We start from the raw sequence: 25,358 nt of genomic DNA, 5'->3' as shown, positions 1-25,358 counted from the left end.
AGAGTAAAATACATAATCCTTTGAGATGCAGAGCTGCTATTCACTTTCCAAGAAGCGAACATTTCAGAAAATATGAAAATATATAAAAAGTGCTATTGTTCTCACCATGTCTGCTCACCAAAACGCTGAGGTAATTTTGTATATAGCAATTGCCTGCAAAGAAAACGTGAAATTTGTTTTGTTCATTTTTTCCCCCAGCATTTTCCAGTTCTTTCTGATTCTGAAACGTTTGTGTGATTATGAGCTTTTTCACCATAGTTTTACAGTAATATTCAAGTGACTCTGTGGATTAACGTCTTACTTGCATTATGCAACCACCCAGCACATAAAGAACCAGAAACAACAAAAAAGCTTAGAGAAAGTGTGTGGGGGGGGGAGGCCACAAAAAAAAAAAGCCTTTCTTCAGATGAGTTTATACTAAATACTTACACCTTTTCTAAAGGTTATAGTTTTATAAATAACGCAGATTCATAGAGAAAAAACACATGCCAGTATCTATATAGAAGCATGATCTCAAAGCCACCACCTGACAGGCATCAGAGCCTCCAGCAGACAGGCACCTGCATCCAAGCACAGGATCCAAGTTTTTTTTTTTTTTTTTTAACTTAATAACGACTTTCCCATAAACCATTCGGAATTACGATAATAAAGACGCAGCTGTGTGAAAATCAGACTTTTACATGCCAACTTCTTCTACCTTCATACCTCCCCCCACACGCAAAAAAAGAGGCCAGCTCCCTGCCTTGGCAGGCCATCTCAGGTAACCATGGCGCCCGCGGCGAGCCCGGGCCAGCCGCCACGGCCGCTGGGGACGGCCACCAGCTGCGGAGCAGCGGGACCAGGACCCCCATAGGGCCCGGTGAAGCACCCCATGGCCCTGCCCTGGGCTCCCGCCTGACCCGCACGGCCGCGCTCCGATCCCGCGGACTTAGGGTGCTTCCATAGAACCCCCACCGCCGCAGAGCCACGGCCACGCCCCTCGCCTCAGCCTTCCGGGTCGCTCCCGCCTCGCCCCGCTACCGCCTGAACGCAGGGCCCGCAGCCCCTTCCGCCCCGCACCTCACGCCGGCGCGGCGCAGAGGCCGACCCCTACCCCGGCCACGCGACGGAAGGGGCAGGGCCCGGCGCAGGCTCGGCCCCAAGCTGCTGCGGGGTGAGGTGAGCGGCGGAACTGCGCGGTTCGAGGCTGCCCGCACCTCCGTGAGGCAGCGGGGCGGCGCTCCGAGCCCGAAGGCTCTGCCTTCGCGGCCCGGCAAGTACCCGCGCTCACCCCCGGCATCTCCCCCCCTCTGCAGGTACCCGCATGTTGCAGCTGGTGAGCCGACCTCTGTCTTGCATCCGTGGTGCGGGCCGCTTGCCTTCGCGCTCCCTTATGAATCTCGGGGAACTCGTTTCTGCCCTGAACAACTTTGCTTCCCTCTCCCTGGCTGAAAGCTGGGACAATGTGGGGTTGCTGGTGGAACCAAGCCCACCGCACACTGTGAAGACCCTGTTCCTCACTAACGACCTCACCGAGGAGGTAATGGAGGAGGCAGTGCAGAAGAAAGCAGACCTTATTCTTTCTTACCACCCCCCCATATTCACGCCGCTCAAGCGAGTAACGTGGAAGACCTGGAAGGAACGGCTGGTGGTCCGAGCTCTGGAGCACAGAATCGGGATTTACTCCCCACACACGGCATACGATGCCGTACCTCATGGCGTCAATAACTGGCTAACAAAGGGACTTGGTGAGATTCTGTTAAAAACAAAAAAATGGTTCAAATTACTCATCAGTATTCACCATGTTCATCAAATTATTCTATGGGGGGACCTTCTCATTTTCTTTTCCTCTAGTTCTTGCAAATATGATTTGAGTACTTTTAAAAATTGTTATTATAGTACTTCTAAGTACCCATACCATATTTGAGGAAATTCATCTTGGTGAGGAATACAAGACACAAACACTGGATGAAATTTCCAGATGCATGACTGTGTTATTAGATATAGCCAGAACTAGTGCAGCATATTTATTGTCTATCTTGGTTAAACAGTGTAGACGGCTGACTTTAAATCATTGTCTTTAATTTATAAAGTACAAGATATCATTGTTTCTACAGGCCTTAAAGTATCTGAAATTTTTAGATTTTTATTTTATGTTGTGGCTAATAAATGAAAATAACTGTCTTACCGAGCCTGCTTTACAAACCAGAAACTTTTTTTTTTTGGTAAAACCCTTAAGATAAAACTTGAACAGCATTAAGAATGAAAAATAATATATATCCATCAACTTCTTTGCACTTAAAATAGACTGTGCTTAATGGAGACAACAGGAAAAGAGTCCTCATTTCTGGTCAGGGAAAATAGATTTGAGTGCAAAATTTTCTCAAAGTTGCATCTCTTTTGGATATATGCTAAATCAGTATCTGCTACATCATCCAACTCTCTAAAGCTGCAGTCCGGTGCTGTTTTCTCAGGTGCCTGTAATTCCATCCCACTGCACCCATCAACCTCTCCAAGCTATCCAACTGAAGGCACTCACCGAGTAGAATTTTGTGCGGACACCGCTGAACATGTAGAGACAGTGCTCTCCAAAATCAAAGACATCCAGGAGATCTTCTGTCTCACTACTTTCCCTGTCAGGTATCTGCTCCACTTTCTAATGTTGTGTTTTTTCTGTTGCTTGAACTGTATTTTACTGTTGTAACCACTTCATTCCTCTGTGCATTGCTGCTATTTTTTCAGCAACAGATCCAGAAACTTACAGGATAATCATCCCCTTCTGATCAATCCATGTTATACTACATGGTAACTAATTCCATGTAGCATCACACGAATTAGAAATGGTAAAGAGGAGTGTTTACAAGAAGTTTAATGAGGACAGCTGAATTAAATTCTTGTATCTGTTTACTCCAAGAAAGTAGATTACACTAGACTATTACCATGTCTGGTGTCTATTTTTTTCCCTTTATCTCTGGTAGAATACCCTCTGTGGTAGAACAGCTTTATATTCTACTAATACAATGCTGAAATTTTATCCAGTCTCTTAGTAAACACCAAGCACATCTTTCCTCAGGGTTGAAGGTAAGGAGCAAACACGAGTCAGTCTGAACTGCTCTCAGAAAGCACTGCTGGAGGTGGTGGCATTATTGTCCCAGAACAACCTTCTTCATCACAAGACTGAGATTCTCATATTACAGAAGGTAACAAAATCATGCATTACTTCCAGTGAATGTACTATTTGTGTGAGCTGACTGTCCTAAAAACTTAAGTCCAGCATTCACTGGCATTACAGGTTTCCTATGTTACCTGCCCGTGCTCTGAAATACTAGCCTCTGGGGATTTGAAGCCATGGACATTTTCCCAAACAATGAAAATAGCTGCGTGGTCTGAACTAATTCTAACATAAGTTCCAAAAGCTAGTCATTATGTTACATTTAAGAACATCACATACATGTTTGTTCATAAAGTACAGAGGTATTCATCCTTAATGCCCAATATACTCATTTTTGTACATTAGGGAAAGCAATGTAAACTTCTGGAGTCAGCTTTCTCACAGTAATTTGAATTTCTTTTCTCCTCAGCCTCTTCTTCCACATACTGGAATGGGACGTCTATGCACACTGAGTAAACCAGCCTCCTTGTCAGACATCATCAAGCGTATCAAAAGTCACCTAAAATTACCCCACATCCGCCTAGCCCTGGGAACAGGCAAGACACTAGGTAAACAAACCTGCCAGTAAGACTGCCCCTTTGAACTAGTATTCCAGGAATACAAGTAGTGTGAGTGTATGCATGGGTGTGTAAAATATTGCTGCCTTGGATAGGTTTATTTTCAAGTAGTATGAAGCGCTGTTAAAGGCAAGAGTCAGTGTTTTAGATTTTCTGTGATACAGTCATGGAACAAGAACATCATCTGTATTTCTGACTGGCGATTCTGTATTATGCTGGTTGTCAGTGCGAAGGAGGGATACCACAAGCTGAGTATGAGACATACTTTTTCATAATTCCTATAATGACTAAGATTTCCCTCTCCAAGATATCAGATGCAAGTGTGTACTACCTCACTGTATGATCCCTTTTGTGACTGAATGTTAAATTTAAAAGCACCTTAAAATAATAAGTGCTTTGTGGTATCCTTCTGAACATATAGCCATCCATGCTTTGATGAAAAATAAATGGTGACAGAGAAGGCAAACTATCATAGCTCAAAGGGTGGTCACTACTAAATCCTGGAACATGTATCCTCTTATCCCAGTTACCTATCCAAGACGCATAGCTAATAGAATTTGTGAGAGCAAATTTGTTGAAAACTCTTTGCATTGTATGAGACAAAAGTCTTGTTACAAGCTTCCTAATACTATCAATTGCACTAAAAACAAAACAAACCTATTTTGAAACCCGTCATTGTGGTGTGGGATTGTAGTGTTTGATTCCAGTCAAATCAACAGTAATTGCATGGCAACATACTGTAAAACCTTAATAGAATTTGAAAATTCTTTGCCCACCCCATCTCTTGTACTGAACATACTAGATATGCACAATTAAATTCCTTGTCACTACCACATATGTAATAGGTTGGAATCAGCAATCATAGCAAACAGGCAATTTTTTTATGATGTGGAGGAGCTCTCAGTTTGCAATGAGATTGGCCTTCTGAAAGCTAAGAATTAGGAACCAGTTATAAATCAGAGGGAAGATGCTGCCTTAGTGGCATCATTAGTTTGGAAAACAAACACAGTCGAACTTTAGAGTCCTGGAAAAAGTAGCAGCGAATTAAAGAGTTCAGAAACCCAACCAACAACACCTCACTAGAAAGAGCTAAGCTGCAGTAGCCAGCAACAAGTCTCCATGCTGGAGTTTTCCACTAACTCTCACAATCCCTTGTAGAAAAATTTCTATGCATCTTCTTGGTACATAGGGGATTTTGCTTACTGTCAGAGATGCTATGGGCCTATGACTCTTTCAAACTGACAAACACATCTCTTCCTCCAACAAATTTACATTGGCCCTAAAATCAAGGTAGTAGTTATTGTGAAACACTTAATAGCAATACTGATGCAAAGGCTGAACATAGAGAAAGAAGTTTAATTGTGGCACCTTGTATCCTGCAGATTCACCAGTGAAGAAAGCTGCTCTGTGTGCTGGTTCTGGGAGCAGTGTCCTGAAGGGAACGGAAGCTGACCTCTACCTCACAGGTAAGAGATTATGTTGTTTCATTATCTTTATAAAAATAGGCACTATGAAAAAAGAAGAAAGAGTTGACTGTTGAAAGGTTTGGCCAGAAAAAGATTGCCTGTTAGAACTGAGAAATGATCAGTTACTGAAATGGCAGAGTAACACTGAAGTAGAGGTAACATAGATCAGATGGCTGTATGGCACACTGATGGTTATTTCAAGTAAACACTATTAACCATACATGATTTCAAAATCAGTGTTTGATGGAAAAGTCTATTGCAACCTTCAGTGTGTTTCTCCTTTGGCAAGAAACAAGGTATTTCCTCAGTTCCCTATAGAATTGCCTGAAGAAAGATGGAATGTAACAGTCTACATAATCTTCCACTTAATGACCATAATAGTGTATCTGGCCAAACGGATACTTAATCCATTGTCTTTTTTCTGATAGTGTGACAGGTATTTCCTACAGCTTGCTCCACAATGCAAAGGCTGCCTTGCACTCTAGTACTTAATTCAAGCAAGTTCTTTGGCAAGGCATGTCCCATCTCCTCCTTTATACATAGCACTGCAGAGCTGACCCTCACACAGCTTCTTGACAAGCCTTCTTCAGTTGCTATCCTCCATCAACAGCAACCCCGTTGAGTAGATGCATGACACCTAGACAGTCCACTTCCAAACCACTCTGCACACTTATTTCCTGCCCTAAGTGGCAAAATCTACTATTATTCAAAGAGGGCATGGAATTTCTGTGGTTTTGCTCAATTGTGCACTGGGGACATCAGCTGAAAGTCCTTCAAGGGACACTAGGGTAGGAGTGTGCCATGTTCTTACACTGAGCAGATGGCATTGCATCCCTCCTTATGGGCTACTTCCGCTGTTGCATCTTCCCAGTTTTTAATTACGATTCTGCATACGTTGCAAAGAAACGGCTTCCGAAACGGTATGCAATCTACCATGGCATTTCTTTCTCAAAATGGCAGGAGAGATGTCCCACCATGATATTCTGGATGCAGTTGCCAACGGAATAAGTGTTATTCTGTGTGAACACAGTAACACAGAGAGAGGCTTTTTGTCAGAGCTGGGTGACATGCTAACTATCCACCTACAGAACAAAATCAACATAATTGTGTCTGAGAAAGACAGAGATCCCCTCCAGGTGGCATAAAAAGAAAAGGAAAAGAAGAAAAAAAGGGGTGAGAGAACACAATCAAGAGTTTCATACTATTTTGCACAGACCTATCCAAACGCAAGTTTAATGAAGATGCTCTGGATTGGTTCAGTGTAGGATTGTATTATATGTTCCCCCAAAGTCTGGGATATATGTTATGTCAGATACCTAATAAATGCTCGTTTCTAGCTACTCAAATATGATTTACTCAATTACTGGGTTGCATTTGAATAAAGTTACTGTTACTACATACTCTTATTAAAATATTTGATAACCACACCACTCAAGGGTTGGTTTGGGTAGAATATGAAAACCTGACTTTTCAAACTTACAGAGCAGTTTCATCCTACTGTGGTTATGTCAGTACAAGTCACTGGCATTTTAGCTAGTAAAGCTCTTGATAATAGTTAATGAAAGGGTATGGATCACTGGTTTGCATTAACAGTTTTATTAAGACACAGCTCATATGCAAATACAGAGCAGAATTCAGGCATTTGATACTAGTATTCAATTGCAAAATCTACCGTTAATGCAGCTTTAAAGCTCTTTAACAGAGGAACCCTCAATTAAAAAACCTTTGGAAGTTTTTTAATAAGCTATAACTCCCTTATTAATGTTATAATTAATTTAATATACCTGTTACTTTTTTTTTTTTTAAATAAAAACAGCTTCTATACATATGGCTCTTAATTACAGGATTACTAAAAGTGAACAAGTAACATTTCCACCATCAGTAACCTCTGGGGAGTTTGGATTGTGTTTTTTTTTTTTGCTTGTTTTTTGTGTGTGTTTTCTTTTTTTGAAAGAAAAACCTACCCTTTGAATATCTTACCAACTCTGGATTATGTGCATACCAGCAGAATATTTAAACAAACTGAAAATACTTCCATCCCAAGTTTGTAAAGATTTCTTTACAAACTACATCTTTTTAAGTTGAATAAATAAAATTGGCTTATTTGGCAATGTCTTTACTGTGCTGCACACAGCAACTCGATGCATTGGAGTCCTGTACAACCCTAGGGCTTTGAAGACCACATGAAGACTAAAATCATGGAAAAAATCTGGGAAATATTTCCCCGTAACTTAGACATCTCCCTCTTTCAGCTAAGAAGGTAACTGAGGACTATGCTCTTCCTTAGTAGAGTACTACTAGAAGTGCCCAAGAGAAATGTCAAGAAGCTGCTCTGTTATTCAGACTTTCCCAGTGGTCCTAGACACTGACCCCAGAACACTGATGTGATGTGATCAGAGGCTTTCTGCCACATTGTGTATTTTAATACAATGTAACATCACCATTAAAGCATTTTAAGCCCCCTGTTATATCTTGTTTTGTGTTCTTGTTCAATGAAACAACTTCAAAACATGAAATAGCCAGCCTGCTTCATCTAAAGAATATATTACTTGTTCAGTCTTCTAAGGTATATAAAAAAAACAATCATTCTTATCAATACCATGAAGACCTTTGACTAAGCTGAGAATTGAAGCAGGAAGAAATTCCTTCTTCCCCAAATAAAGGAGGGAACTGTACAACTGATCCCTCCAAATACAATAGTCCAGAATTGCTACAGAAGATAAAAATGCCACCAGATCTATACCAAAGAGCCAGTATCCTTAGTATATGCACTGAATGCAAGAGGGAGAAAATCAATGCATAGGTGGAATAGTCATCCAGACAATCTGAAATCAAGCTGAAATACTTTAACAAGAAAACCACAGGAATTAATTCACAGTTATTTTCTTTAGCTTTCATGCTTGCATCACAGTATCAGCCAAGAATTGATTCAAAGGTAACCTTTTATAAGATAAGTGGTGGTATTTCCTGCACTTGTTTTTGACTTCTACGGGCATCACTTGCATGATACTCTACCAAAACCGTTAACTAATAAATCAGAGCACTTGTTCATGAACTCTAAACCTAACTTACAGAGCTTGGGTAAGACACAATGCCTTGATCACAGTTTTAGTGGTTCTGATGGTAGCCTAAGTAGCAGCAGGCAGGATCTGATGTGTTTTGCTAAGTTTGGAATGGCAGCCTGTAAAACACAGATGCACATAATACCAAAAGAGGATGTTAGTTGGAAAATGTTCTGTAGAGGGAAGGTGGAGAGTACTGCTAGCATGTACCAGTTTTCCCCCCATCAGACTCTCCAGCAAAGTTAAATAGTTCTTACACTGAAGAACCTAGTTGACAGTAGGATAAGTAGATATCCTGTGTTTTCCAACACAAAACAAAGTCAGGATGTAAACCTCTGTCCTGTGGCTTCTGTCAGTGAGGGATATACCAGGTAACACCTGGAACACAGGTAACAGTATTATTCCATGTGATGCTTTGGTTCTTTTCTAACGCTATATACCGGCATTAAAAAGCAGGCAAACTGTTTGTAATTTTGATATCTTAAAAGACCATAAAATACTTTTGCTAATTAGTTTGAGGTCTTCTGCATGCTGCATGAGGCTCTGCACAGATATTTGACATGATAATGAAAACAAGGCTTTCGCATAACTGCCAGAAAGATCTCTATCTTCCTATAACATAAAAACATTCGTGGAAGACGAGACAATCTAATGAAAATTAATAAAGTACTTTATTTGGTTGATATGTACTATTACAACATTGAGCTGTAACACAGCTACCAAGTATTAGACATAATGAGTCCCTGAAGTCTGGCTGGCAGACTACAGTTGATGGAACTATAGGACTTTACTCCCACATACCTGAGAAATACAATGAAGAAAAGCTGCAAAACTTCAGCAGTCTCCCAACCTCTAAGGGCTACAAAAAGGGAGAGCTTTTAAGTGGCATTTAAGGCCTCCTCAATGGACACTCCTGATGTAAAAAATACATATATACAATCAAGCTTTTTAAAAATAAACAAGCTTCACAGCCTCTTCACATTCCTGGATTGCAAATTGGAAAGCAGATGAAAGAGGCTGGATTTTCTCAACCTCACCAAGAGGCAACGACTTGAGTCCATGGCAATTTTGATCACCTAAATCTGCTTATAAAAGAATTCTAGCTTGGGAAAGTCCTTCAGTTCTATCGCCAGAATTTAATAAGTTACCCACAGTATCCCTGTCCCACTCATATTCTCTTCCTTGTGCAGTCAAGGCAGGTCTCTTAGCATTATAAATCTTTACTTCTTTACACACTGGAAGCAGTCTTGTCTAATTGGTAAAGGAGTACCAGAAAGCACTCAGTTGAGAAAAATTGCATCACGAATACAAACTAAAGCTCTGACCATCTGGTGGTTTGCACTTCCCATGTGAACTGCTCCAGCCAAACCCTCATGTCTAGTGAGGTAATGAGCAGAAGGCACAGAGTTAGTTTTCCTGACTGTATGGTTGCCTACATAGATACAAAGGTATCATCTGAGTTAAGAGACAAAGCAGACAAATCTAACTTCAGAGCAAGAAATACCTTGCTTACAGAAGTCATCATTCCAAACTACCTGAAATAGCTGAACAAGAAGCACTGTTCATTACAATTATTACATTTCGGTAAGTAGTCCAGCAGTTTTGGGGCTGGAAAGAGAGATCTGAGTATATGCCCCTCTCCAGCAGCCCTTGAGAGCAATTGCCGTAGATGTTTTGGGAACAGACAGACGTTATACATCTTCATCCTCTTTCTCTAAGAAGTCGGTCAAGGCACTGTCATCTACAGGAATTAATAAGTACTCCACACCATCAGCTCCCTGAGAACAGACATGCAACACATTCTGTTAACACCAGTGCAATGCAAGCCACTAGATAGCACTGCTATGCTGACATGTACTTGCAGCTGGGGTGAGAGCTGGCCAGCATTCACAACAACATTTCTAAAACCAGGAATACTTCCCTAGAGCAACATTGGAAATGTACAAACACTGAGAAAACTCAAAGCTTCTGGTGGGCTGTGCTATTCTGTCACTACATAGCTCCTCAACCTTTGCTCCCACATCTAATAATGAGGCAGTATAGCAGTGCTAGGGCTAGCCTGTACTCTTCTAACATGCAAATATAGGTAGCTATGTGAAGCAGATTGGCAGCCTCCAGAATCCATTACTTCTCAAGGTCTTCAGGAAGTTGAGTTCCACAAAGGCCTGTAGGTTGCAGAGTAACCAAACCACAACACATTTTTACAGCCCCCTATCCACGTGAAGGGTGTTCACAGATTGGAGTCATGGAAAGAGCTGCAATTACACAATTTCAGCCTTTGCTAGTCCCCAGGTGCTTCGAACAATACAGCCTCACTGTGAGCTGCAGACTTGTGTCTTAGGAATACTTCCAAGGAAGCAAGCAGTGTTTTGTTTAAGATAGCTGAATTCCCATAATTATCTTCTTCCCCTGACTCACCCGTTTGGTCCGGATGAGCTTGTGGTCCCTGAATTCTGTCAACTGTGCCCTGAGTGTCAGGTCACTGTTTACAAGGAAAGCCTCCCGACACTGCTGGTAGAAGTCTTGGAAAGAGAGGCCTGGAGACAGAAAAGGGCAAGAATGAGAAACTGAAGTGGTAAGTTTGTCCCATGTTTCCAGGTCTAACAATACATGTTATCTCCACCTACAAATATTGCTTTGGCTTACACCACAATGGCTACAGCACCATCCTCACTTTAAGTACACAACAAAGCTAATATTTCAGTAATCAACAAAAAAATAAGATTTAACATTCCAGTCACCCTGTCTGCCTAACAGAATTTTAATAGGACCTTAAATGCACTTCTCAGCATAGTGCACCTTTCAGTTTCCAACTCTATCTTACTTCTGTCTTTCTGAACAATTAACATACTGCTCATATCCTCTGCAGCATCTGTTAGAGACAATGACAGCGTATTCCACATATATCCTAGAAAGCAGGTACACAGAGGTCATCTAGGAGCAGCATAGGAACTGAATATCCTCTTTTCCCCTAGTTTATTAGGTGCTAGTATTGTGCAAATTCATGTTCTTCCCTGATTTTATTTTATTTTTTAACTCCAGTCTGCCCTGAATGGTCTCAATAATGCCTAAACTTGAAAGTAGACAACAGTAAGAGGAGATCCTTAGGATCCAGCTACTCTTGATTTCTTCTTAGGGTGAGATTCAGCACCACTAGAAAGATAGTCTATACCGCTAAGATTCACTGAACCAACAGTTACAGCTCTTCTGTTGCTGATGATGTAACCTGCATATCCAAAGCCAGTGCCACTGTGACCGAGCTTGCAACACCACCACTCCAATCCAAACAGATGAGAAATGGTCTGTATGTACCTGGGTAAGATGGGTTGTCCTTGTTCTCCAGCTGGTACTGGGCAAGCAGTCTGAATATCCCCCTAAGTGAAAGGAGATGGGGAGGACAACAGGAAAAAAGAAAGGCAAATATTATATTTCCCTCATGACCAGGATTTGGTGCATGCATCTAGTCATTGGGTAAAGCTTGCTATCCAAACTGTTCATTTAAAGTAAACGATCACATGGAAACCAGGTCCCATCCTTTTAATCTTGAAAAACATTGTCAGAAAACAGGGATTGCCTCCTGCTAGGTGTATACGTAACAGACCATACGTAAAGACCAGAGTAACCTACTATGGACTGGATCCTCAGTAGGTGCTGTTGTGAAGTGTAACAGTGCCTTACCTGGCATTCATTGTGAGACTGCACAGGACATGCGTTAGGGAACTCAAAGCCAAAGATCCAGATTGCTGTACTAACAGTGAATTTTCATAAGACGTTTCTTCCACATAAGGACTAAAGGTGGTTGTCTCATACCAAAGCCAATTGTAGAGGCTTTGCTTTGCTTGATCCCACACTAGACAGAGAGGAAAGAAAAAGCAGACAGAATTAGTAGGTTTAGCTTTTCTCAGGCATTAAATAAGCAATATTAAAATGTACTAAGATCTACTACAATATTTGAGAAAACAATGCATGCTTATGAAATTTGCAGTACATGCACCCAGATAGTCACAGTTCAGGCAAGACAATTCTCTGCAACAGAACATTTGTATACATTCCCTTTTCATACCAGCTTCATGGATATGCTTCAAATCATTCCAGAATCAGCAGTGTGCAAAGAATTTCTGGCCGATAAAATTGTTTAGATGCAGTGACAACCATAACATTCAATCTCCATTTCAGTAAGTCCCTAAGTCAAAGGGTGACAGAAGCCTGGAGTCTTTTTTCTTTTTTTTCATATATATATATATATATATATATATATATATATATAATAATAATATATATTATATATATATAGCAATCAGAAAGACTGGTAGTTTTCAGTATCTTTATACAGTTTTGCTTCAACAAGGCCACAGTCCCAATCAGGGCTTCTAGCTGCTACAACCATACATACATCACCAGGTCTATTTTGCACATCAAGAGTAATACATGAGCTTATGAAACACATTCAGCAGCCCCGAAGTAGAATGCAGATTCTTCTATTTTTGCTACATCAGGCCCAAGGGGACTCACTGAGGGGAGCATTGATGTGATCAATAGAGGCGATGAGGTAAACGCTAGGCAGAGAGGACAACTGTGCAAGGATCTGTTGACTTCTTTCTCCTCTCAACATCTGGCTGTCCAGGTTATGAATAAGGACATAGAGCTCCAAAGATGAATCTGTAAGGTCACGAAAAACAGCAGAGAACCAATCAAAGAAACTGCACACAAAGTGGTTTCCCCTTCCCAGTGCAGCCTAGGACAAATATGTTCCACCACGCTTCACATTCACCACTCCATTATCAAATAACTTCCCTTGTACAGCTTACATTGATCCCTGTCCCATACTTGGTGTTTCTGAGCAGCTGAGCGGCTCTCTCTCAATTCACTGTATTGCAGTTCTCATCACAGCTACTATTCTTTCTGCATCTAAAGTTTTTAATCTTAAAAAACTTTCTACTTGCCCAGTGCCCTTCCAGGAGTCACCTATGGTTTTCAGTGATTCATTTTTTTTCAGTTTTCAGTGATTCCTGTGATTCAGGGTCATTCAAACATACGTTAGGAGGGAAGTCTAAGCACAGTTTGTTCAGCTGCTTTTAAGTTGCATGACTAGGATCCTTAAGCCCTTCCTCAAACAATGAAAACACATCTATTCTATTCAAGACTGGATCCAAAGCCTACTGAATTCATTAGAATTCTTTCCCACTGAACCCTCAAAGAAAGTTACAAAGACTGAGCTTGGATAATACAAACAGTAGACATTAAGATTCCCAACTTAGCTTGTTGCTGCTGTAGTCATCCCTAGGGAACAACTGTTTCCTGAGTCCAGAAATAATTAAGGAAGAGTAGCTAGTTTTTGTGCAAATTAATACATACTTGGCTATCACTGGAAACCAGAAGTTCCTCAGACTCCCTGTCAGATCAGCTATAGTGTAGTACATGAAACCGATTTATGTAGCTTCAAAAGGGTACTGCCATTAATCAGTCTTTTTCGCTCAGTCCCACCAAAACCACTAAGATAGGGATGGAGAAAACATTTAAACACCACCAAAGCCCTGTACAATTAAGATTACATGGCAATTTTCCATATAGAAATAAGCAATACAACCTACAAACAAAGAGAATTCATCAAGCACTCAGTGTGGCAGTGCCCATTTAACTTGGCATTTTGAAACCATTTTTAACCTGCTTGTTTGACGTTGCTGTCCTTTATTTCATCTTAACATCCATACATGCATATATTAAGTTTACATGACAAATGCACTAAATCATGTACATTTAAGCATTAATCCTGCCTATAATGAAATTTATGGAAAGACACCCGCCCCAGGGGATGATTTTCCCAAGGGGCTCAAGGGACTTGGTATCCATCAGCAGCTGTCATTCCAACTCTTTGTTCTGTTCATCTCAGCAAGGTTTGTATTAGGTCCTCAAGCAGCCACTCAGAACCATGTTCCCTCATATAACTGGAATTTACCTATCCTGTCTTCCACCAGGGAACACATGGCTACAGAGACACCATATGAGTAAAGCACAAAGGCATCATGCTAAATGCAAGAAACATGAGCATTTCAGCTTGCTAAAGGGCTGAGTAGCCTCTGACTTGCCAGAATGCTCACATCCTCCTCCTCCTCTTTCCACAGAACTTAGTGTGTTAAACACTGACAAAGATAACAGATTGGGATCATGTGCACATGATCCTGGTGCACATTTTCAGAAGTAGCATAAACTTCAAGACTAGAAAACACTAGCTACAGTAGACTAAAACTGTAATAGCATATATGAAAACTGTGAGCAGAGAAAATGTCCAGGCCCTCCTACCAGTAAGCAAACTCTGCTGTTTTTATGTACAAAAATCAGTCATTTTACCTTCTTTAAACCTTTTAATGATGAATTCAAGTTGGTCAAGGGGGCTGCGAAAGGTCCCTATATGGTCCAGTACCTCTTCTGTGATGGAGTTGAGAATCTGAAACATAAAATAGCAGAGTCACCCACTGCCCCTTCTGAAGGGCTCTGGCACTGAAGAACCTAGTGCAGAATATCTGAAAGTTAGCCCTTTACTGTCATGATAGAGATACTCTGATTTTTACCATAAAATTCCCCAGTCAATGTAAGCCAAAAATTGCTACTCTTTTTCAAAACAGTGACATAAAATAACATTTCAGACAGATGAATATATTACTGATGAGAATCATAGCAATTCCTTCAAAAACGCATGGGCTCATTTCTTTAAAATCTTAAAAAAAAAAAAAGGAACTGCTCTTCATTTAAGAGTCTACTGCTATAAAATGCAAGCAGCTCTCCTTAATGTTTTACATTGAAAGATTTTAGAGGTATCTGTAACGCAGGATGATTAGGTAAACATATGAGCTTTTTCTTACACTTACAGATCTCACAGTGATGCTAGGGAAGTATCCATTAACTACAAGGTGAACGGAATCCTGGAGCATAGAGATGCGAAACTTCTCTAACAAATCATGCTTTGAGCCCAGTCCGTAAAGCACGATGTTGAAACCCAAGCTGCAGGGAAGTGAGCAAATACACTGAATCAAAAAAAAAAAGTAAAAGTCCATTTTTAGGTTTATACATTCACATTTTCATTAAGCAAAATGATTGATTGCAATCTTGCCTCTAAAATTGTCACATTTTTAAGGAATTTGTCAACTCCAGGCTTACCTTCAGCTCACAGCTGACACATAAGGTTATCTGCAAGATATCCAAAATGCGGCACGTGCATCCTAGTTAAAGGAGTGTTTTAGCAGACTAGAGGACCACAAATTTAGCAAAACATCTATGGAAGAAAATGGTACTGTCCAAGAGTATGAGACTAGAACTGCATCTTCAAACTAACAAAGACTAACAAACATTCACATTTACTCCCTCACCATGTGATTATATTAAATGTTTACTAGGGGTCACAGTCACTACAAGTTAAAAAAAAAAAAAAAAGCCTGCAAGGTGATTTTCTACTATTATCCACCGGCACAATTTTACCGCAAAATCTATTTATTCTCATATCCCTTCCTTATCCTGATTATTACATAGAAAAAGCATAAAAAGAACATGGTAGGAATTCACAAATCTTTACTTTGTTTGGAGGAGCAGGAAAAACATCATATTCACCAGAAATAAGAGTCAGGTTGCTCAAACAGCACTGGACAAAGGTAAGGTGTTGAACAACTGTCACTGACTTCAATATTGTGTATGGATTTGTTCCTTTTACCCTGCCACATACAACTCTAAGCATTTTTCCAGGTCACTGAGTCACAGAGAACTCCTCCTCCAGCAAGTCTCCAACTTTCAAGGCTTTTCATATGCTCTGTCACTCCCCATGGAACACAAATTCTCTTACAATCCACTCCCTTGCAAAGGGCTTTCTCCTCATGAGCATCTGCTCCTGCCTCAGTACTTAATTTCAGAGTTCGTGGCTTGTCTTCTCTAAGACACTTTAGAGTCTCACAGTTCTCTGTACTTCCCCGTTTAATTTCTTGCTTACTCTTTTCTCCCTTCCTCCAAGATACATGCAAACCCACATAAAATTAATGCTAACATTTTCAACAGCATTAAGGTTTCTTCTTACCTAGACCATTAGGTACTATAGAAACTCAGAGTTTACTGCTACACCACTGAGGATAGCCACATGCTGAAGAAACTGACAGCGGGCTACTCACTACCAACTATACTGTTGAAAGCATAACCAGCTGTTCAGAAATGCCACATTTCTCATCATTCATGTTCCCTATTTGTAAATGCCCTCTATCTTGGTTTACAGAGGAACAAACTAGTGAGGCAGAATGTAACCTCATTTCATCAAAATAATGAAATCTGCATCAGAATAAGCATGGCCAGCAGGTTGAGGGAGGTGATTCTCCTCCTCTACTCTGCTCTCATGAGACTGAACCTGAAGTGCTGTGTTCAGCTCTGGGGCCTCCAGAAAAGAAAGACATGGACCTGTTGCAGTGAGTCCAGAGGAGGGCCATGAAGATGATCAAAGAGCTGGAGCACCTCTCCTATCTATGAAGACAGAGAGAGCATAGAGAAAAGGCGGCACTGGGGACACCTTATAGTGGCCTTCCAGTACTCAGAGGGGACCTACAAGAAAGATGGAGAAGAGACTCTTCATCAGGGAGTACAGCAATAGTACAAGTGGTAATGGTTTTAAACTAAAAGAGGGTACATTTAAATTAGACATTAGGAAGAAATACTTTATTATGAGGGTAGGGAGGCACTGAAACAGAGAAGCTGTGGATGTCCCATCCCTGAAAGTGTGCAAGGCCAGGTTGGATGGGGCTTTGAGCAAGCGGGTCTAGCAGGAGGTATCCCTGCTCATGGCAGGGGGGTTAGAACCAGATGATCTTTAAGGTCCCTTCCAACTCAAATCATTCAGTGATTCACTTCAGTTCAAGAAGTTAGTCAGATATGATTTGGTCTACAGAAAATTTTATGCAAAATAATGTCACTTAATTTTAAATTAGAGCAATCAAAATAAAAAAAAAATTCCTTATCTCATCCCCGGGATGTTGTTGATATGAGGGTAAGTTTATGGCAATGCCTGTTTGCTAGGTCTCTTCAGTGGCTCTCACTGTATACTTACTGTAATTGCAACATCCACTTGGAAAACAGGGACTCATATTGCTGGTTTAGCTCTTCAATTTCAGCAGCATAGGCAAGGGGAGACTTTTCCAGAAGGTCATGCAGTGTTTGCTGTGTTGAGAAAGATGTAACATAACAGTAATTCAAAGCTGAGAAAAATAGAACATATGCTTGGAGTCTTTACAAATGCCCCTCTAGTATGTTTTCTGGCTAGAGGTTAGAATGGTTTTCACCAACGGTGCACTCAACTTATGTTTCTCCATGTACACCCCCTTTGAGGACTCTAAAAACAGTTTTGCTACTGAAGAAACAAAGCAGAGAGTAAATGACCTTTGTATGGGAAATGGCAGCCAGACAAGGACTGGAAATCATGTCTGTGCCACTACTGCACCATGTTTATCTCCTCCTGCTGAGTATGGGAACACCACTATGGAAATAATGGACATGCTTAGAACTTAAAACAGCATCAAGCACAGTACTAGGGAGATACCAACACCATAACTAAGTTCACAGGAACAAGGACCTCAATCAACATGTTAGCAATGGTTCATGTTTGTGTTTGTAACAGAATGCTCATAAACATAATCATAGAAAAGCAAAATACAAAACAAATACAGCAGAGGAAGAAAATCACAACTGTAGAGAAAGTGTTATTTCAAAATATCAAGAATCAAAGGATTAATTCAGCTTTAAAGATGTGCTGGGATGTTGGTGTTTAAACAGCACAGTAGCATGACAAGTGACATCAGATCTACATTGGCTTCCCTTTCTATTCAATTTTAACAGCTTTGCTTTCCACTCCCCTGCAGTAGAAGACAGCTTACTCTGGAAAGAGCACAAAAGGCAGCCGCAGTATACCAAACATAAAGCACTGAGAGACAGAACTGCTAAACCTTCACTTTCTTTGGCGCCAGCAGTAGATTTAATACTGAAAGCCTTGATTTTGGTCTGGAGCTGTTATGAAAGAACTTGTTAAAAATCCAGATGTTTCTCTGGTTAGCAATTCTAGACAATACTAGGCATCAGGCAATTTGCATATATGCCATCTTTTAAAAACCCATATGGGTGCACAGACACGAGAGCAATTCGCATGTTTTACATGCTTCCCTGGTTCCTGTCTGTGCATACCTGTCTCTCTAAGATACAACTGCTTACTTCAAACTGGCTGTAGAAGTGGCATATGGAAAAAAATGTAGTAATTCAGTCACCACAATTAGACAGATTCTGTCTTCTAGGAACTGGAAGGGAACAAAGTGCACTTCACAAACTAGGTGACAACATTTAAAGCTGCCCCAATCCTGTACAGGGATCAACCCAGTAATGCACAGATGAAAAGGGTTCTCTCCATCTCTTCTACACATAATCAAGACCACTTATAATTCCCCATAGCATTTCGTTGACAAAACATTGGTTTGATGATAGTTTTTAGTGTAGGTCCCTACAACTCTGCTTTTCCCTCTTCTCCTCCCCAGAAATCAAGTTTTAACCTGTTCTCATAACTGCAGCTTTCAACTTTCTCCCTGCATTTTCCCTACTGTCTCAGGTCCCAACAACTGGGCAATAGCCCACTGCCACTGTCCCTGCTTAGAGCAGGAAGGCATAAGGGAGACACAATGCTTGAAACGCTACCTAACCCCTGCATAAATCAGTATTACCACCAAGAACATCATCAGCAGAGATAGAAAGTGAAAATAGCAACGTCAGGCAATTTTGATGGGAGAGATCTTTACCAAATAAATCAAAAGCTCTGTGAGTTGTGCGATTCACTCTGAAGCGTACCTGATTCAATCTTCTCTTCCGTAACTTCTGCAGTGTTCGATCCGAAGTGAGCACTTTGGAACTACTGTGAGCTTCAAAGTATTCCACCACCAGGTTGCTCTAAAAATGGACAGCAAGAATCAGCCACACCTCTGCTAACAAGTTACCCCTCTTCCTTTGTACCCACAAACATGTCTGAAGACAGTCAGTATGAGACACAGAGCAAGAATGAACAGAAATCCAGAAGACATTTGTAAACATGGTTTCTACGGCAGCATTCTGCCAAAGCTAAACATTCAGATGGTTCTTTACCAGAGATAAAAAGAGAGAAGATATTCAGAGGGAGCAGAACACAGCAATAATACAGGGGGGGATCCCTGGTGCTGGAGGGAAATAAGATGACAAAGCTGAACACCAAGCCAGAAAGTAAAGTGTGATTCTTTTGGTGCTACAGGAGTCAATTTCTTCATCATTTCTTAGGTCTCCTGTTTCACAGACATCTTAGAACATCTCATTCTGTAGCTGCTGAGAATACAGACTGGATTAGCCCATAGGCTCACATGATCCCTAACAGGGATTGCTCAGAAATACAGCAAAAGCCAACCCAGCTGGTTTAATTTGAAATGAATCTAGCAGTTCTTCCCTAGGTGCGGTCACTGACAGCTTATTGTTAATAAACATCCTTTCACTCTTGCTGGCTCAGGAGTACATTTTCTGCACACTCACCATCTTGTCCTTTTTTTTGGTTACTTTTTTTCTGGAAGGAGGTGTAGATGCAACCTTAGCTTTTGCTGGTGTCTTTTGACTTGATAAAACAGTGCTGACTTCTTTCTGGGTTTCTTCATCGTCCTCCTCCTCTGAGCAGGAAGCAGAATATTCACTTTCACTTTCTAAGTAAGCATCTGGAGCTGAAGGATAAATTTAAGGTTAAAAGCTACCAGTGAATTCTTACACAGAACACGTTTTGCACCATCTATCTCTCACATACATTCTCTAGGTGTTTTTCAAGCATATGATTCCTAAATGTATTTCATAGAAAAGTAACATCAATGCTTACAGGGACTACAAACACACACAGCCATTTCGTTCCGTTTTCAATGCAGAAATTGTTTAGTAAAGCTCTGTTAAGAAATATAATTCTACCCTAAAAACTGACTAAAAGTAGATAATGTATTTCCCTATTTTTCTTAGCACCTCTATATCAGTTTTCCCAAATGCCAATCATGCAAGCTGGGTATCTTCTGGTTCACACCCTGTAAGAAAGGTTTTGTAAAACACCTCTCTCAACGATGTTGATTGAAGAACACAGACAGAATCTGTCTCAGTCATGGTCTTTCAACACAGGAAGAAAATGAATGTGAATTGTCACACACTGAGCTCTCCTCTGCACTCATTCTGAGCACATATAGCCAGCCAGTTATTAAAAATAATTTGCCACAAATGTCCCAGCCATCAACAGAAAGTTTTATGATTTAGTTCAAGCAATTGTACCAAACTGACGTGTCAGCACAGGTTAAGATTACTCAAAATTTTTCCTCTTCTGATCATGTCTCTGAAGCTCAGCAACTAGGTGCTTCTAAATCCTCCACCCCATTCCTACGTAGCAAACTTCTGTATGGAAAAGGTCGGCACAGGCTTCCCTGGGGACGTTTCTATACACTATACAGGATGAATCAGGCTGTTTCAGTCAGTCCACTGCTACAGGCAGAAGATCATATGCAGGTGAAGCACTGTCCTCTGAACACAGTGCTTCGCTGACTATAGGAGCTGACTACAGAGGTTTATCTTTACCTGCTAGCCTTTTGCGTAGTCTGTAAGGTGTGGTAGACACAAAATCATTCTTTTTACTCTGTAACAACAACATTATTAATTAACATTATTAATTAACAACAAAAATGGCATTAGAAGAAGTCACATATACCTTCCCAAAAGAGCCCTTTGCTAAGCAAAGCATAGAATCAGGCTTAATTTCCAAGCTATTACAGCCCACAAGAAACTGGGAGAGCAGAGGCAATAAGTCTGTAGAGTTCTTATCTTGCCATTCACAATTAGAGAGAGGTAGGATCAGGATGCAAAAAGGGCTTAATTCTTTCAATTAACGTCCTGAGGTGGAGTGTAGAAAACTGAAATCTCCAACCAAGATGCTAACTTTGGCCCCTTCAGAAGAGTCAGACTGAAGAAAGGAGGAATTGGAAATGCTTCTGCTCCCCTGAGCAGTCATCTTCCGCATCACAATGTCTACACAGGGTCATTTTGAAGCCCACCATAAAAACTCCCACTCAGAATATTAAACCCAAAAGGAGTACAGAAAATGGAATCTGAGCTGCCCAAGGTCACCAAGTTGCGGTGGCATGTCTTCCTTAAACATGTACAAAGCACACGCCTGACAGACACCAGATCAAGTTTGCAACAATCCAAAGTGATGTGGTATCATCAAGGAGTGAATATGGCATCCCAAACCAACAACTCTTATGGGCATCTCCCATCTGGGAACCTTACAAAGGAAAAGCTCTGCACACATTTCTAAAACGATGCTATGATGTTTTAGAAAGCCAGCTGTTTCACAGCACTCTCTCTATAACCACAGCTGACAGGTGTAGACTGTATGTGTCTGTAGCATCACAAAAGGAGACATCAACTGTCAAGATATCTCCCCCAATATCACAATTTGTGTGTTCGTTTCTTTTTAAAATAAACCAATGATAACTGAAGAAACTGAACAGCATCACAGTTCTTGAATTCTTGTTCTAACAGCACTGCTATCCTTATGATTAGGGTTGTTCCATCCTTTAATGAGAAATGGAAAGCTATGAGTTTAACTGCATATTAAGAGATTGTTTAACATCCTCATTTGTGTAATGCACAGAAATAATCTCCATCCATACTAATTAAGTTGTTAAACCCAGTGATCTGCACACTGACTCTAAATCCTATAGACTTGATTAATGGTAGTTCTGGTTCTCACTTGAGCTACCCCTGCCCACTTGCATTAGCAGAGACAGAGACACACCTATAATAATGTGGGTGAGGTTTTTCAAGATCCATAATTTCCAGAACTGTAGTAACTGGCTAGTTCAAGCACTAAAGTGAATTAAAAAAAAAAAAAGTCATCACTCACCTTCTGCTGAACTTTGTTTGAACTTGAATGTTCTGCAAGACAAGAAACAGCATAACAGAATACTGCGTATTTTCAACAGCAGCACAGGATGCTCCATTAGAAAAATAGGCATCCACTATTCAAAGGTACGCTGCACCAGAGTATCAGCTCCGTGAGTGGTATGGGGGAAGCTCTTAGTTCCCCACAGGTAAATAATGAGATATCAAAGTTAGTCAATATTATTTTCACAGAAGGCAGCTTTTAATTCTGGTCACAGCTCTGGGAGGCCCTCAGCAGAACAGGTTGATAAAAAGGAGCTAAATGTTCCCACCCAAGCACATCAGACTCCATTTCTGAGTACAAAGTAACGTGCTCTTGCCAATCTTGATCACACTGACTCCTTGCACCTTTATTTCTCCCTACAGCATTAGGTGCTTGAAAACTAAATCATAAATTGCAAAGTTACATGTGAACACACATGCAATCCCACCCACAACCCATTTGGCACTCAACACACCAGCTTAGCTCAAAACTCAAGTGCAAGCAAGCATCTGTGTTGAACACGGAGGAAATGGTTAAGTGTGACAGCAACAGATGAGAGAGAAATTACTGTTTTATCTATACCAGCAGGACAGAACATAAGCTGCAACAGCCAGGTGAACAAGATGCCATGCAAATTCAGCCTACAAATTTGAACTGCCCAGAATTCTCAGGCATGACAGAATCTGAGGCTCAAGCATCTGCTTTACCACACAAAGATGAACATAACACCTATTCACTCAGCTTCAGTTTCCCAAAGCATCACAGAACTTACTGCTGCTTTGAGGGGTTTTGGTTGTCTTCTCAGGGCACTCAGAGTGATCAGATGCAACACTCTGTCCTGGTGTCTGTGCTAATTCAGAGGCTGTAGGGTATGGAGGGGAAAGAAGTTTCACATGTCAGGTACAGAACTTCTTCTTAGCCAACAGTTAGCCTAGCAAACACAGTTTATGTAAGAGAAATCCCCTTCCACACAAAGCTAATACTACCTTTTTTTTTTTTTTAAAACTCTTTGCTATGCATCGAGTTACTCTTATACATCCTTCTAAGATACACACACAAAATGCCTGCCATCCTTTGGCACATACATACAAATACTTCTCCCAGCATTAAGAAACTTCTACTTTCTCTTATGTATTTATTCATTATATGTACCTCTTATCCCCACCATGCCTTTGCTTTGCCCTAGTGCTAAGCTTTTGTTTCTGAGGAAGACTGATTCAGAGTCAGATAAATGCCACAGTAATAGTGCAAACATATCTTTTGAGTGAACAGAAGAGTCAGATCATGTTCACAGGGGTACTCAAAAAGACCACCAGCCAGAACAACAAGGAAAGAGGAAAACGTACCCAGCTCTGCCATTTTGTTGGAGCATTTGGGAGTTTGGAATGAGTAAACTTCACCACCACCTACGCTTGAGCCATTTTCCATTGAATCTAGAAACAGAAATATTACCTGAAACCACTTTAAAAGCACTGGTACATTTCCAACCCAAGAAAGATGGAATACAATACTATGGAGTTCAAAGACCTCTTTACACTGCAGGTGTTATAAGCACCATTAAAAAGAATCCTAGAAATCATTATCTTCTCCTCTACTTGTTACCACCAGCATATCTAGAACTAAGAGCCTTCAAGAACAATTTCATAAGCATTGTACAGGTTTTTAACACTAAAAGAATCTCCTGAAGTAACAGCTGTGTTAGGTTTTCCCAGCCAATACCTTGAGCACATATGCCTAGAGCAGCAACATAGTCCTCTTCCAGGAACTCTTGAGCTTCATCATCTGAGAGATTATCGAGCTTCTTCACAAATCTCTTCACATTGACTGTCAGTGGAGTTTTGTCTTTTCGTACTTTAATACCTACAATTGTTATAAAAGCTTTTACTTTCTATGATTTCGATTGCAGTAGCATGCAGCCACCCCTTTAACAGACCAAGACACCGTTGTGCAAAGCACATATAAATACAAAGAAAAGATTTCCTGGTAAAAGAAGAGATGGTCTGTGCCATGGAGGTCAGCTGACCATAAAGCAATTAGGGGCACCTTTACCTTTTGTGGTAAAGGCTTTACCTTCTGTGGCTAGACATTGAAGTCAATTGTGAGGACGTGATCCCCATTTCGACACACACCTGCTTCCACAGATTGGGAGAAATGGCAGGGACACACACAGAAGTAGTTCCAATCGCCACGTGAAGAAGGTGACATTTAGCATCCCCTCTCTTCCCTAGGAAAACGGAGCAAGTCTAAAAGACCGAGCCTGCAGACTGCCAGTATGCTCACAGAGGAATTTAGGCTGAGACACCTCTGGACACTGTCTATCTGACCTCCTTGCTCGAAACACGAGCAACGGCAACATTGGCTCAGAGTGCTCTGCGCCTTGTGCAAGCAAGTTTTGAGCATTTTGCAGACTAAGACTCCAGCCTTTACAAGCGGTCAGAACTGCAGCCACAACTCCCCGTGGCGGCCGCCTCACGCCCCGTTCTGAGGTGGTTCTCGGGGCCTGCTGAAGCTCGGCGGGGCGGGAAGCGAGCCAGGCGATGCGCGCCGCTCTCGCAGGCCGTTACACCCACGTCTCTATGGAGGCACCAGTGCTCCCCTCCAGTCGCAGCTAACAGCACCCGCCCCCTCCACGTGCCGGGGCAGGCACAAACGGCGGAAGAGGCAGAGGGAGGAGAAAGCGGAGGCGGTGGCGGTCCCTGGGCTGCCAGCAGCCGCCCCAGACTTTTCGGTTCCCCCCCCCCCGTACCTGCGTCGTCGGCGATGTGCCTCAGGACCGCCTCGTCGGGCACGAACTTGACTTGCAGGGCGGCACCGCCCTTGCGCTCCGCCTGGCTCATGGCGGGCGCCCCGCGGGCACCCCCAGCCGCGGCCACCCGGGCCTCACAGCCGCCCCCACGAGGGCCGGGCCCCTACCCCCCGCGGCCCTGGCGGCTACCCGCGGGCTGCCCACTGCCCCTGAGGCGGCTGAGGGGAGGCGGAAGCGCGCTTACGCACCGCGCGGGCCCGAACCCGCCGCCCTCCCTGAGGGCCGCCCCACCGCTGAGGGCCGCAGCGCGGTGCTGACTGACGTACGTCTCTGCCAACCCGCGCCCCTCTTCTCCCCAGGCCCGCCTGCCACCGGCGGGAGAGGGGAGCGGGCGGAACTTCCGCTGC

The 25,358-nt window shown here is 41.8% G+C and overlaps 3 protein-coding genes across 15 annotated transcripts in view; 1 reads left to right on the top strand and 2 right to left on the bottom strand.

The window, feature by feature from the left end:
- PPIL3 (peptidylprolyl isomerase like 3) overlaps positions 1 to 1,151 on the bottom strand; it is a 7,295-nt gene extending 6,144 nt beyond the window's left edge. Inside the window, exons 1-2 of one of the 7 annotated variants that reach the window (XM_080599729.1) lie at positions 1,060 to 1,151; positions 106 to 153 (exon numbers count right to left, since the gene is read on the bottom strand). In XM_080599729.1, the coding sequence (XP_080455855.1) occupies positions 106 to 108 (3 nt within the window). In that variant the 5' untranslated portion in view covers positions 109 to 153; positions 1,060 to 1,151. Of the gene's footprint in view, positions 1 to 105; positions 247 to 899 lie in introns of those variants that run through there. The other 6 variants (XM_080599733.1, XM_080599735.1, XM_080599731.1 and 3 more) reach the window with 6 other exon arrangements.
- On the top strand, positions 1,029 to 7,642 carry NIF3L1 (NGG1 interacting factor 3 like 1). Of its 5 annotated transcripts, none has more exons than XM_080599723.1 (7): positions 1,029 to 1,158; positions 1,296 to 1,727; positions 2,454 to 2,619; positions 3,053 to 3,179; positions 3,561 to 3,699; positions 5,091 to 5,174; positions 7,427 to 7,642. In XM_080599723.1, exons 2-7 carry the CDS (start codon positions 1,304 to 1,306, stop codon positions 7,459 to 7,461), a joined length of 975 nt encoding a protein of 324 aa, XP_080455849.1. In that variant the 5' UTR covers positions 1,029 to 1,158; positions 1,296 to 1,303; the 3' UTR covers positions 7,462 to 7,642. The 5 variants fall into 5 exon arrangements, with proteins under 5 accessions (XP_080455849.1, XP_080455848.1, XP_080455850.1 ...); XM_080599722.1 differs by having other exon boundaries at positions 7,309 to 7,642; XM_080599724.1 differs by having other exon boundaries at positions 7,019 to 7,642.
- On the bottom strand, positions 5,077 to 25,351 carry ORC2 (origin recognition complex subunit 2). 3 transcript variants are annotated; one of them, XM_080599677.1, is made up of 17 exons: positions 24,952 to 25,351; positions 24,335 to 24,429; positions 23,925 to 24,065; positions 23,552 to 23,638; positions 22,978 to 23,067; positions 22,185 to 22,216; positions 20,858 to 20,915; positions 19,793 to 19,974; positions 19,088 to 19,186; positions 17,310 to 17,419; positions 15,103 to 15,235; positions 14,585 to 14,681; positions 12,749 to 12,895; positions 11,915 to 12,086; positions 11,549 to 11,610; positions 10,655 to 10,773; positions 8,890 to 10,014 (listed from the first exon to the last, which is right to left on the bottom strand). In XM_080599677.1, the coding sequence occupies exons 2-17, from the start codon at positions 24,408 to 24,410 to the stop codon at positions 9,928 to 9,930; spliced, it is 1,692 nt and encodes a 563-aa protein (XP_080455803.1). In that variant the 5' UTR covers positions 24,411 to 24,429; positions 24,952 to 25,351; the 3' UTR covers positions 8,890 to 9,927. The 3 variants fall into 3 exon arrangements, with proteins under 3 accessions (XP_080455804.1, XP_080455803.1, XP_080455802.1); XM_080599678.1 differs by lacking the exons at positions 8,890 to 10,014; positions 24,335 to 24,429 and adding an exon at positions 5,077 to 5,216; XM_080599676.1 differs by lacking the exon at positions 24,335 to 24,429.
- Positions 25,352 to 25,358: the final 7 nt, after the last annotated feature.

The sequence above is a fragment of the Anser brachyrhynchus genome (assembly GCF_964034855.1).
Source record: "Anser brachyrhynchus genome assembly, chromosome: 7".
Taxonomy (NCBI): domain Eukaryota; kingdom Metazoa; phylum Chordata; class Aves; order Anseriformes; family Anatidae; genus Anser; species Anser brachyrhynchus.
This window is presented reverse-complemented; position numbering and strand designations above follow the sequence as displayed.